At 39.5% G+C, this 12,404-nt stretch overlaps 4 protein-coding genes and 1 long non-coding RNA gene across 9 annotated transcripts in view; 3 read left to right on the forward strand and 2 right to left on the reverse strand.

Moving 5' to 3' along the window:
* Positions 1-2,966, forward strand: part of LOC109540773 (5'-3' exoribonuclease 1) — a gene marked incomplete in the record, with an annotated part of 8,694 nt that extends 5,728 nt beyond the window's left edge. The window contains 6 exon segments of the mRNA XM_019909235.2: positions 1-59; positions 114-417; positions 468-904; positions 1,105-1,323; positions 1,642-1,884; positions 1,940-2,966. Of these exon segments, the coding sequence (XP_019764794.2) occupies positions 1-59; positions 114-417; positions 468-904; positions 1,105-1,323; positions 1,642-1,884; positions 1,940-2,011 (1,334 nt within the window).
* Positions 1-3,930, reverse strand: part of LOC125503022 — an 8,865-nt gene extending 4,935 nt beyond the window's left edge. The window contains exon 1 of one of the 2 annotated variants that reach the window (XR_007280656.1): positions 3,850-3,930. This is a non-coding gene — a long non-coding RNA (uncharacterized LOC125503022). Of the gene's footprint in view, positions 1-2,955; positions 3,043-3,849 lie in introns of those variants that run through there. The other variant, XR_007280655.1, reaches the window with a different exon arrangement.
* Positions 3,931-4,265: 335 nt separating this feature from the next.
* Positions 4,266-5,154, forward strand: LOC109540783 (COP9 signalosome complex subunit 8). The gene is made up of 4 exons (XM_019909259.2): positions 4,266-4,437; positions 4,493-4,563; positions 4,615-4,796; positions 4,853-5,154. The coding sequence occupies exons 1-4, from the start codon at positions 4,381-4,383 to the stop codon at positions 5,101-5,103; spliced, it is 561 nt and encodes a 186-aa protein (XP_019764818.1). The 5' UTR covers positions 4,266-4,380; the 3' UTR covers positions 5,104-5,154.
* An 84-nt stretch (positions 5,155-5,238) lies between these two features.
* The window catches only part of LOC109540780 (serine/threonine-protein kinase OSR1), a 9,981-nt gene continuing 2,815 nt past the window's right edge, over positions 5,239-12,404 (reverse strand). Inside the window, exons 1-10 of one of the 3 annotated variants that reach the window (XM_019909254.2) lie at positions 9,184-9,384; positions 8,887-9,104; positions 7,234-7,597; positions 7,006-7,171; positions 6,777-6,950; positions 6,539-6,715; positions 6,269-6,483; positions 6,164-6,190; positions 5,925-6,111; positions 5,239-5,874 (exon numbers count right to left, since the gene is read on the reverse strand). In XM_019909254.2, the coding sequence (XP_019764813.1) occupies positions 5,797-5,874; positions 5,925-6,111; positions 6,164-6,190; positions 6,269-6,483; positions 6,539-6,715; positions 6,777-6,950; positions 7,006-7,171; positions 7,234-7,597; positions 8,887-9,104; positions 9,184-9,194 (1,617 nt within the window). In that variant the 5' untranslated portion in view covers positions 9,195-9,384 and the 3' untranslated portion in view covers positions 5,239-5,796. Of the gene's footprint in view, positions 5,875-5,924; positions 6,112-6,163; positions 6,191-6,268; positions 6,484-6,538; positions 6,716-6,776; positions 6,951-7,005; positions 7,172-7,233; positions 7,598-8,886; positions 9,105-9,183; positions 9,385-12,404 lie in introns of those variants that run through there. The other 2 variants (XM_019909252.2, XM_019909253.2) reach the window with 2 other exon arrangements.
* LOC109540781 overlaps positions 9,059-12,404 on the forward strand; it is a 9,924-nt gene continuing 6,578 nt past the window's right edge. Inside the window, exon 1 of one of the 2 annotated variants that reach the window (XR_007280654.1) lies at positions 9,059-9,146. The gene's annotated coding sequence lies outside the window, so the exon portion shown is untranslated. The remainder of the gene's footprint in view (positions 9,147-12,404) is intronic. The other variant, XM_048662742.1, reaches the window with a different exon arrangement.

Below are 12,404 nucleotides of genomic sequence, written 5' to 3' on the forward strand. Positions count from 1 at the left end.
CGAAAACAGCGAATTCCAAGAAAATCACAATGAGCGTGAAGCCTTCGTTTTTGTACAAAGTGAGTCATTTTCACGACTTGGCGCTTCTGAGCCATCCGGTTTGCGGTTTTTAGCCGGAACTTCAGTCAGGCACTTTGGCTCCCGATCCGAAAATGCAAGTGGAAATCTTCGATCGCATAGTGAACACGAGAAAAGGATTCAGCGTGCCTTTCGGCTTAAAAGGAACGGTGATTTCCATCATTAAATCCTCCTCTAAAAGTGAAAGAGACACTATGTATGATGTGGTGTTTGATAAGGCTTTTAAGGATGGAATGGAGCTGAACTGTTCACCTGGGCGAGGCTATCGCCTGCCCAGAACAGCCTTTATCAACATTTCCCACGGCAAAAGGATGTACGAGCAGCGAATAGGCCGAAATGGTAAGAACACTCCCCCAAATACCAGGTAAAAGCACTAAAAACTATTTAAGGCGCGTTAGCGGACAAGTCGGCAAAGAACCAGGGAACCCCATGGCAAAACACCAACGGCCAGAAGTTTTTCAACCAATTCATGAACAATTCGGCGCAACGCCATACAGACAAAACAGTCCCGGAAAAGCCCGGCCAAGGATCGGCGTTCGCGCCCTTCCATCACAGCAGCAGGAATCAGTTGCTCGAAGATCAAGCGTCCAAACCATCTGATCGAGGGAACGGTATCAGTACTGAGCGATTTGAACCGAGGGAACCGCACACTGCAAAAGAAGCGAAGCTGGCAGGGAAAAGTGAGCGCATCAGAATTTTCCAGCGACCCAAAGACGACCCACATTGGCAACCCGACTTGATAGAAAGCAGAAAGACTGCGCCTACCACTAAGAGCAACGCAACCCCTGAAACGAGCTGCTTGAATGTGTCTTTTGAAGAACTGGCGGTAAGTGAAGGCTGGTAGCCAGAGGTTGTTCAGGGATTTATTTTAAAACCTAGGGAAAATTGGAAAAGGAGTTTTTCATTTTTTTAAGTTCTAACCTAATCCGAATGGACGAGCACCTTGATTCTTATCCCAAACGGGCTTTTGATATTTTGAAAATGACCAATCTCCAGTTAGAAGTTTCCGATCTGAATTTCTTTTAGAAACACATTTCAAGCCAACCGGCAAGCATTAGACTCTTAACCTACTACCAATCGAACGGTTTGGGAGTACCACGGTACCAGTTCTTCCAAGCAGGGTCGAAATTCAAGGCCCAAATCGCCCTTTCTAACGGATTAGTCGTTACTAGTGAACCAATGAGTTCAAAGGAAAAAGCCACTGAAAGCGTGGCTAGTGACGTTTTGCAACGGTTAATGAAAAAGGTGAGTTTATTGAACATTGGTTTAAAAAAAACATGTTTCTTTCGAAGTCTTTGATTGGCGCAGTCGGTAGGATTTTATTGGGGCGGCGTGATCGACCACTTTTTTAATCGTTCAGTAAAATCGAAGCACAAAATTTGATTTTCGCCCAACAATGCAACTCAAGTTCAACTCAGAAAGTGCGCCAATTATAGATTTCGAAGGGAAAATTTTTGCAGAGTTTGAGAATCTTGTCGGTCGTAATAAAACATTGGTTTTTCAAAAGAACATTTTGCTTTCGAAATGTGTAATTCTATTGAGCGAGATGTTGGGCTGTTTTAGGGCGAAACTAGCGATGCAGTCTTGCCGATTCCACCGAAAACTTGGGTGGAACCAACTAAGGAAAAAGACCAGGCCTTGATGGCGGCCCTGCAGAACCCATTTTTGCCGACGCAGGTTATTAAAAGGCAAACCAGCAGGCCTAGCGCCGGAAGCCTTGAAGGGGTTGGTTCGAAAAAAACAGGCGCCGCCAATGTTAACGAAAACGGTCATAAAACTTCGTCTGGCCACGATGAGACCAAACCGGTAAGTTCGCGAATACGGACGCTTGTAAAAAAACTGGAAAACCGTTCGTTTGTAGGCCCCCAATTCCGCCCAACAGAGAAGGGAGAAGAAATCCCGAATAGCTGCCAACTTTCTGTTGAAACGTTAACGTGTTCCCGCACGTCTTGCCGGAAATTGGAGATTTTCTTCAATTTTCGTTATTTTTTCCAATGGCTATATATATTAAACTATTTTTCCAACGTTTTTCTTGCAATTTAAAATTACAGTAGACATCGTTTTGGCTGCATCACCGCCTAACATTACCAAAACCGAAGGTATGAGTGCAGGGTGTTTCACAAATAAGTACCATAAATTCAAGGAAAAATACCCTTGTAAAAATATGAAAAAAATCGTAATATTCATGGGTCCGCACAAGCCGTTTTCGAAATAGTCGGCGTCAAACTTTACGTTGAAAAAATACAAAATCATAAATTTCTGGAAAATGGTTTGATAAATACTAATGAAACTTTGTGGGTAGCCAGGGCTGTAAGAGGTGCTTAGTTATAATTATTCTGTTTTTTACATTTTTACCAGTGTTGTGCATACCGCTTTGTTTTGGGTATTTTTGAGGAAAAATCGCACGTTACTGGTATTTTGAGAAATTAAATCTTAATTGATTGTTCAATTCTGAAGATACAAACAATTTTATTTCTGTCATACGACCAACCGTTTTTCGGTAAAAAAATCATTTTGATTAGAAAATTTCACATTACACAGTTTCTTCTAAGAATTACCTTCATTAATAAAGTAGTTCTATCTATTTACCCCTGAATTTACGGTATTTATTTCTGGGACACTTTGTATACTGGGCGTCCCCCCAAAATGCTTCATTGGGCCTTGGAAAGTCGAGTGATTATCAAATATTGCATACTGTTTGGATCTTATTTGTACATTTTGTGCTCGTTTTACCGCAAACATGATCAGATAAGTGTGAAAATGCGCTTCATCAGTGAAAGTTGTCTAAATAGAGGGACAACACGAATGAACTTGATGTATATCTGTCCGTTCCAATTTGGAATGTTTATAAAGAGAATAAACGCAACTATTTCTTACCATTAGATGCAGATCTGCTTTTCCATTAACTTTCATGTGGATGCATGAGAACGTAACGTACCACTTTGACACGAGTAGTTGTCAAAGTAAGTTCGGCAGTTTTTGAAGTGGGCGCGGTTGCTTCATTTGGAGGTTAACTCAACAATGTGCGATCTAATTTCCGTAAAATTTCCACTTTTCCATAAAATTGCGAACAGTAGTTATTCAGTGGTAAAAAATATTTAAAAATTAAATAGGTTATGGTTTTTTAGCCTTGCTTCGGCTAAACGCTCAGGATCAAAGTTTGCTAATTATCATAAGGCGCAAGGTTTTCAGTTCAGTTCTATGTCAGCCTTCTTTGTCCAAAAAGTTGTCCAAATAACAAAACATAAAACACACAAAATATTTTCTCCCAATTAGAGAAAAATCTGCGTTTTTTGTATTCATTTTGACAACTTTGACATTGTGAATTGTCAATATACGTTGAGCCGGCTGTGAAGTGGGCGCGGTTTTTTATTTTGCATAAGCTAATTTTTACATTTTCCTGCTCTTCGAGGACAAAAACCCTTATGCAAAACGGAGAAATTGACAAAAATTTACTACTTTTGCATTAAAAGGATTCAATTTGCTTGTGTATTCAGGTGTAAAAAGATATGTAAGGAACCAAAAGTTCTATAGGTAAAGTCTTGCTTCCGCTAAACGCTCAGGATCAAAGTTTTCTAATAAATCGTAAGACGCACTGTTTTCAACAGTTCTATTTCAGTTCCTTTGGGGCAAAAAGGCTCAAACTAGTGCAAACAAGCGCTCCTTACGCGAAAGTTGTCTAAAGACGCTAGCAAAACTATCCAAACTAATCCGTATATTCCTATACCTAAGGGAGGTCTATAAAAGGACAAAATACCTTTTTTTTCTTACCGTTCGAGGTAAATCTGTGGTTTTTTCACTAACTTACACTGCACAAATGTCAAAAAAGGTAAGTGACATGGGAAATTGTCCACGAACGTCCAACCAGCTTTGAGATGGGCGCGGTTTTTCATTCTTGGGGCCAATTCAAATTTTCCCGGTTTGGAGACTCAGGTATACCCAAATTAAGAAGCTGGAAATTGCCTGAAGATCATTACTTTCCTATAAAATTCAAAATATTTCATCAGGATCATTTTTTGGCAGAAAATAAATTGAAATAAATGAAAACTATAATAAAATCCCCCAAAGCCTTGCTTTGGCTATATTGTTTCAAGTTTCTGTTTTTAACAATATTAGTTATAATAATATTTAACAATAATAGTTTTAATCTAGGACCGCGCCCTAATGAACCGAAGTTTGAAAGAAGGCAAATGTCAATTTAGACAACGATGATGACAATTATTTGTTGAATTCAATCGAAATGCCGAAAAAGTAAACAAAAACCAGTTGTAGGTGTACATACATAGTTAATACTATAGGAAAATGGTTGTAAATGATATAAACACTCTGGCCGAAGACTTGGAAAACCAAGAACTAGCGGTGAGCCATCTTGATCACTTGTGAGGTTTTAATCCTAGCCCCATTTGCTTTACAGGCACCCAGTGGAATTGCCAGCCCCGAAGTCTACGGCCAGCTTCTAGCCATCTACCTTTATCAGAACGACTTGTAAGTTTCTCAACTGTTAAGCAGGTGGAACCGCTAATGTCGATTCTTTAGGTGTAACGCCAAGTTTCTATGGAAGAGAATTCCAGCTAGTGTTAAGACAGCGGCCCCTGAATTGGGCCAGATATGGGCTGTGGGGCATCATTTGTGGAAGAGCGACTTTCCAGCCACCTACCAAGCACTGAATGCGGTGAAATGGTCGGAAAATGTCGCTGAGATTATGCAAAACGTTCAAAGTAAGTGCCAAAAAAAACGTCCAAACCGAGGCAAAACGTCGGCGTGTCTCTTGCAGTTGTGGTAAGGTCAAGAGCCGTCGACCTCATGTCGCAGGCATATTCCTCAATAAATCTACAGACAGTCCAGGCAATGACTGGCCTGGACTCCGAGGTTTGCATTGCGGCCTGTAAAGAAAAAGGGTGGCGGGTCGAAACCGACTCAAAAATCGTTTATCCGGTTAGAAAAGCAGCGGAGCCTCTATCCCAGTTGAGCAGTGAGGATCAACTGTTCAAGCTAACTGACTTTGTCTCTTTTCTCGAAAATTAACTCATTTGTTTTTTGTAATTGTAAGAATCTGCAATAAAACTATTTAAGTCACTTACTGGGCCAGTTGGGGTTGAAGGTCTAAAACGATCCACCCACACCACTACTAAATCTCCAATGCCAAGAAAACCACCCTAATTCAATCAGAAGCGATTTTTAATTGAACAAATAAATTATATACACAAACTTTACCCAATTTCCCAATCAATATAATTTTCTTAATTCAACTCAAGTGACTGACACAATCATTGGCACGCTCGCTAGAAATACTATGCAGACTTTACGCTAAAAGGCATTCAACAATATGTATAACATAGAGGCATTGTTGTTTGGGAATTCTAAAGGATAGCGCTATTATAAAAATACGTAAAGTTTACAACTTACAACAATATTCAACAGTGAATTTCATGGAACTTAAGTACAATGACATGGCATCTATTGGTCGTTGCTCATATGATATGTACCAGGATGAAGACAAGAAGAAATAGGAAAACGGTTCCTCCCTGGTCTTTTATTAACTAATTAATTAGGCAAAACTATCTAAACTCTCAATAAATGCACAGAATTTGAAAAACGAAAATCCTGAAGGCCGAGAATTGCTAAAACACAATCAGAAAATGTATATGGGCCACGATCAGTAGATACCAGAAGACAAATTGGTATGTATAAATATAACTGTCTAAAGTAAAGTCTTTTTCAGTCTGTAATCGAAATCTGGGCGTATCCTATTAGGGCCTTATCATCGGGAGCTTCATTGTTTCCCGTTCCGGATTGCTAAAAACTCCCATTAAACATCGCAAAACCATCAAACTTCGACCACTTACCAGTTGAAAAGTGACCACTTTCAGTGTGTGCCTTTGCTCGATCAGTTTCTGCAGATTCTGGGTTATAGCCGTTATGTCTTTTCCATCTACCAGTCCAGCCCCCACCAGTTCACTTGCGATTCCTTCGGCCGAATCTTTCCCCACTGCGAACTCGAACCGGATGTCGTTCAGCTCCCTTTTAGCATTCCTGCAATAAAGCGCGTCATCAATATCTCAATTAGATTGGTTAAGGAACGAACCTCAAGGGAACGGATCTTGGGGGTGATCTGAAACAGGAAACGGGAAAGAATCTGGTTATTAAGGGATTCATAGGTATGGTTTTTCAATTGAAGAAAGTTTTTCACCTCATTCTCAAAACCAGATTGACTGGCGGCGGTTCGCTTTCACTGCTCTCATGATCCGACCCGGAAGATCCTGCCGAAACCAGCGTATTCATGGGTTTTGAGTCAGTATCGCTATCGCTCGATTCATCCGCATCTTCGTCCTCACTCGACCAAACCCATTCGCCGGTTTCCTTGCGGTGCAGTCGCCCAGACGCGCCCGGTTGCCTTTTGGAGGCCTGCCGATCAACAAACCAATTCAAATAAAATGAAAAGACCTGATGATGCCAGTACCTTTTGCACGCGCGTTTCCAAACTGGGCCCAATAGCGACGAGGGTTTGTTGCAAATACTTTTTGTCTTTTGCTTTCTTGAAGAATGGATGCTTTAAGAGTTCGGCGGCGCTTGGTCGCTTGGAGGCCTCTTTTTGGAGACAATCGGTAATCATTTTCCTGAATGTCTTGCCGTAAGCCTGAAAAATCCGTGAAAAGTGATCGTTTTTTAAATATCGCAAACCGCCATCTAAATAGTACCTTGTATTGGTCCCTTTCATCGGCTCCTGTATCCAGATTAGGAGGCTCGTTCTGGAGCGTCAGCATGAGCACCTTCATGGGCGGGTACTTGTGATAGGGGGCTGTTCCGGTGGCCATTTCAATGGCAGTGATTCCAAAAGACCAAATGTCTGCTTTGAAGTCGTAGCCATGATCCTGACAAACACTTCTATTAAGAACATGGAAAAAGTGACGGAAAACTAGCGTTTACCTGCTCCATTACTTCAGGAGCCATCCAGCAAGGGGTCCCCACGAAAGTGTGCCGGACTTTTTCCCTGGAAAGGTCCCGGCCAGTAGCCAGCCAGGCGGAAACGCCGAAATCCGCGATCTGAACAGTCCCATCTTCGCCCAGTAGAATATTGCCTGCCTTGATGTCTCTATAAATAAAACGCCCATTGATAGAAATCATCGAAATTTTCCACGAATTTTTTAAACTTGCCTGTGGATCTGGCCGTTGCTGTGAAAATACTCCAGCCCTTTGAGCACTTCGCGCAACACTGTAGCTATGGTGGCCTCGTCAAACACTCCATGTTTGCAATTGGAAATGCGCATCTTGTGCTTGATGATATCCAGAAGACTGCCGCCTTCCAGCAGTTTCAGCACCAGCCACAGCTCCTCTCGCACCACAAAGCTCGTGTAATAAGTGACGACGTTTTCATGGTTGCACGAAGACATAGCCTGGATCTCCTTAAGTAGCTCGTCCATTGAAGTGTTCCATTTTTCCAGGTTGATGCGCTTGATGGCGCATTTTTCGTTGCGCGGCTTGCACAATGCTCCATGCACTACAGCAGTGGCTCCAACACCTGACAAAAAAATAGTGTTGTAAGTGCTTCACGCAAAGTGAAGAAATTTAGCAAGCAAAAATCAGTACACTCTGTAAAGTGATACAGGTAGTTTTATTTAAATTTGATAAGATAAAATGCCGTTTTCTTTGAATCTCATTTTACATGCTTGAAATCTGTTATGCTTGTCTCGTTTGTTCTGCCAAAAAGTGGCAATTGCTCGAGATTTTCCACATTCACGTACAAAAAAAGTGGATTTACAAACGGCGTCTTTGGCAAAAATGCGCCAAATATTTTGCGGGCTTTTGAATAAGCGCCCCATTTGTGCGAGAAAGCTTTCAACCTGCCACTTTATCCGATGGTGCAGCTGTTATGAAGCGAAAACCCTTTTCAACCCCAAAACTACACTGCTGGAACAGGGGAAAAAATGAGGCTCAAAAAGTGGTTTCAACGGTTGTAAACATCAGCCCAAAGGTTCCAAAAGACTTTTAAATTAAAATCGAAAAAGGAAAACCGCTCATATCTCGGAAACAGCTAAAAATACCTAACGAGTCATAAGAACCAGAAAAAAATCCAGTCTGAAACATCATAAATTGGCCCAAAAAATATCGAATGTCGCGGAATTTTCATAAGAAAAGTGCGCCCTTCAATGGGAAAGCCCTTTCAAGCCTTCAGTGACAATTTGAGGCTCCTGCCATCAACTTGAGACTAAACTGAACTTGCCCTAATAAGAAAATCAAGCAATAATATCGATTGAAAATTGATAAAATTTCCCTTGTCAATGTAACCACAAGTTGTCCTGCCCTAAATGAAGGGCCAGGGTGAGCGCACTTGTGGAGAAAACCTACAAAATTCAGGTAGATGAGTCAATGAACCTTGAAGTGGAACGGAACGTGTACTTTGAGTGTCACTTGGCTGGAAAAGGGGGTCACTCGGGCAATTACTCATCTGGCCCCATTTCAAGTGCAAATACTGTTTTTATCAATTTAATTGCGCTGATTACGATAAAAAAAGCCCATGGGATTAAATAGCGAAATTGCCCAATTGGGGCTCGTATTGACTGCCTCGGCTTATGCCCCCTGAGTAGGCGAGAAGGCGCAGCGCCCTCATTCAACTTGACTGGCGTTTTGTTGCCCACAGATAGTAAATCTGGGCAAAAACTGGTACCGGAACCGAACACCAAAAAAGTGCATAACCTATAAACACTAACTATTCGGCGATTTATCTTCGAACGCGCGAATGATTCCGCACGTGTTATACACCAAAATGTGGGGATTTTCCTGGAGAGTTTAATGGATTCGCATACTAACCGATCACTTTTCCCAGTTCGTAATCGTCTTTAGAATTGGGCCAGGGCACTGTCGGTTGCGACGTCGACGCGGCCATTTTTTTTGAGAAAATGTTCCCTATTTTGCCGATCGATTGTTTTGCATAACCTCCTATCGTCAGTGGCGAGAATTCAGTGCTTGGCGGCCTCGGCCGGAAGATGCCGGGAGTTCCGTGCGGCATCAGTTCCTCGGAGATTTTCCTTTAAACCAAAAAAAAACAAGAATTAGCACCTCTAACACTGGTAAGTGTTCAACATGTTCAATGTTCGTGATATTCACCCTTGGTCCATGTCTGGTCACCTTTTTTATAGCTGAAAAGGCTTGATTTATTGATTTGAAGGTTAGGAAATCTGTCAAAATTTTTGAAAATTTCCAAATTGGTTAAAAGCAAATCGGCTCGCTTTCGTACAGCACCAAAACGAGGTTCAGCGGCTACTGAAGAACTGAAAATTTGTGCGGTACCGATGTCATAACTAAACCACAGACAAGACTTTCAAAATTCGCCCATGTTGCCGACAATGATCGAAAATCCCCGTAAGTTAGTGTTTAAATACCGAAACTCAGAGACAACATTTAAAATTTTTTCTTCATTTCGTGGTTTTTTTTTTATTTTTAATTAATATATAATTCTATTAAAATGTGTTTTTAGTTTTCCTCTTTTCAACTACGTATATGCGAATATGCGAGAGAGAAGCGACAGTTTGTGTGGTGATTTGATGGTGTTTTAACGAGATTTTAAAAAGTGGTTTTTGTCTAAAAGACTAAAATACTTATTCTATTTCGTGGTCTGAGTTATGGAGTAAATTCCTACATCGACGGTTAATAATTAACCTGGCAGCGTTGCATACCACTATCGTTAATCTTAAATTATCAGATTGTGTACATTTACGGTGATCAATTTTCAGTTTGTTTTTAATTAGTTTCTAATGTGTTTGGTGAATTCAATACGCAAACAAACATTTCAAAAATGTTTGTTTTGTGGATTACAAGAAGTGTTATTCGTGTTTAACGGTCAAAAACTAGTAATAGTAGTGTTTGAATGTGGACAGAATATGGACCAGTTTATTGAGAACTAGAAATTCATTGAAATTGTCTTTGAACCATTGTATTCAAACATCAACAATTAATATTAATTTAAATTTAATCTTAATTAAATTAACATTAACATTGTTCAGTTTAAATCAATATTAGTTTGTGATAATAAAACTATGCTTAATCGAACTATCATTTACATTAGCGTGTGTGCTTGCAAATTATGTCAGTACAAGACGTATTAGTGGAGTCTACGTAAATAATACTGACTAATTTGGCTCTATTAAATGCGTTTTGCACACATTTTCAAGCATAGAACATTTTTTTTTCACATAGACCAGAAACTATGTGAACTTGTCTCTGACATGGTTTCGTTGTGTAAGAAAAATTTCTAAGCTCCAGAGAGCTGGGAAGCAAAATAATCAAACTTTTGGATGTCTGAAAGTTTAAATCATTCGGCCTCTGAAGAACGACTGGAAATGGCGCGTTTATCGAAGGTGCATTTTCAAAAGCAGCTTTTTGGGGCTGTATTTTGGCGCAAATTTTGGATACCGGATTAGGGCTTCGCCCCCTTTCAGGCATCAGAGAGGTTAAAAGCGTCATCGCTCCTAAATGATTACAAATATCTAATCGAGTTTCCCAAACTGTGTTCCGCTTACTTCATACTTTTTTTTAGTTTCCATAAAGTGGAAAAACACGTTATCATCACTCATGAAAAATGTAGTGATCTTTTTTTAGGTGTTAAAATAAAGTTCAATGGAAATAAACTTAAAAATAAACAAAGTGTTTCGAAAACATTTCTGGGTTTACAAAGTGTTCCATTATCGAAAAAGTTGCGGAATCACCAACAATTCTTTCTACACAAAAATCGCCTTATTTTTTAGATAAAATACTGACACTCCAGGTATTTTCTGTGAAAAATTATAAGAGAAATTTTATTGGAACACTCTTAACAGCTTTGCAACAATGTTTAGTTTCTGCAGCATCGGATTATGATTATGAAACAGCGAAAGTTTATAGTTATTTATTTGGAAAACTCTTGAMARCTGGGGTTTMWTCACTTTTAAGTCAATATTTCTGAACCCCACTGTCTTCAMACAGAAAAACCGTGYTTTTCCTAGCGTTTTACTCTAAAATACTGGCAAACTGATTCTTTTACGCAAAAAAATTAAGAGATGGATTTTACAAGACAAGAAAACTCGTCKACTTCGTTTGGACTCAGTTTTGTTGCTGGGAAAATGAAGATGACTTTTGTAGTTGTCTGAACAAAGTAGTAAAACGTTACTCAGAAAAAATGTTGATAACCTTTTTTTTGAGATGTGAAAATTTCAGAGTTTCCGGTTTCGTAAAGCTTTAAAACATTACCTATAACTCATTAACCGTTGCGTTATAACTCGGTAACTCAGAGAGCGGCAACAACTCAATAGCGCAACTCAACACAGTGTTACACAGGCCTACGGCCCGTTAAACATGTTTATGCGGCCCGCCAAGCATTTCTCAAATTGAACTGAAGAGAATAATATTTCTCACTTTCCACATTTAGAAAACATACATTTTAATCAACGAATTTCAAAAACTATTCCAAATGTTCAAAGCTGAGAAAACAGCGGTTTCCTTGAAAATATTTTGCTCGCCATTTAATATCGATGTGGATACAGTTCAAGTGGTTGAACATGCAGAATAATACCGATTTAAAAAATGTATTTTTTCAGTAAACATCGAAAATTTGTATGAATCTTATGTGAGCCCTGAGTGATTTTAGGTTTTGGCCAAAAATGCAAAGCAAATGATGTCTTTGTTTGGAAGTACAGTGAAGTCCGCTTATAATGAACCCGGTTATAGTGAACTTTCGTTAGTTTTAAAACGAACTATTTTCCTTTAATTGAAACGTCGTCCATAAAGACCAACTTATTTTCTTACTGGTTATAACGAACCCGTTTATACCGAAATTCCGGATATAACGATCACTTTTTAGGTTAGTTGTATATTAATTTTCCGTTTATAACGAACTTCCACGCTCAGCAACACCAATCCTGTGCAGTTGTTTATATTAGTGAGAGCGAGATACAGCCAATGACACTTGTTGTTTTGTTGTTTTTTGTCGCGTTATATATGTAAACCGTTTTAGAATGTAAAAACAAAAACGCAAAGCTTCTTCACTAAATGAAAAGTACGAGATTATTAACAAAATAAAAAGTGGAGTAAAACAGAGTGAAAGGAATAAGGAATTAGCACTTGGAAAGTCTACCGTTGCAACAATATGGAAAAACAGAGAAAACATTTTATGAGCGTATGACAAAATAAATGTTAGATGTAGGAAGTTAAAATTATCTGCACATGAAAACTTACTTTACTCGAAAAAGACAAGAAAACGTTCCCATAAGTGGCAGTGTTTTGCAAGAAAATGGTAGTGAAATGGGGAGTAAAATCAAAAACAAAGAGTTTGCTTGTTCTAAAAGTTGGGAAGA

The sequence above is a fragment of the Dendroctonus ponderosae genome, unplaced genomic scaffold, assembly GCF_020466585.1.
Source record: "Dendroctonus ponderosae isolate FM_Combo_2020 unplaced genomic scaffold, Dpon_F_20191213v2 Dpon_F_20191213_11, whole genome shotgun sequence".
Taxonomy (NCBI): Eukaryota; Metazoa; Arthropoda; class Insecta; order Coleoptera; family Curculionidae; genus Dendroctonus; species Dendroctonus ponderosae.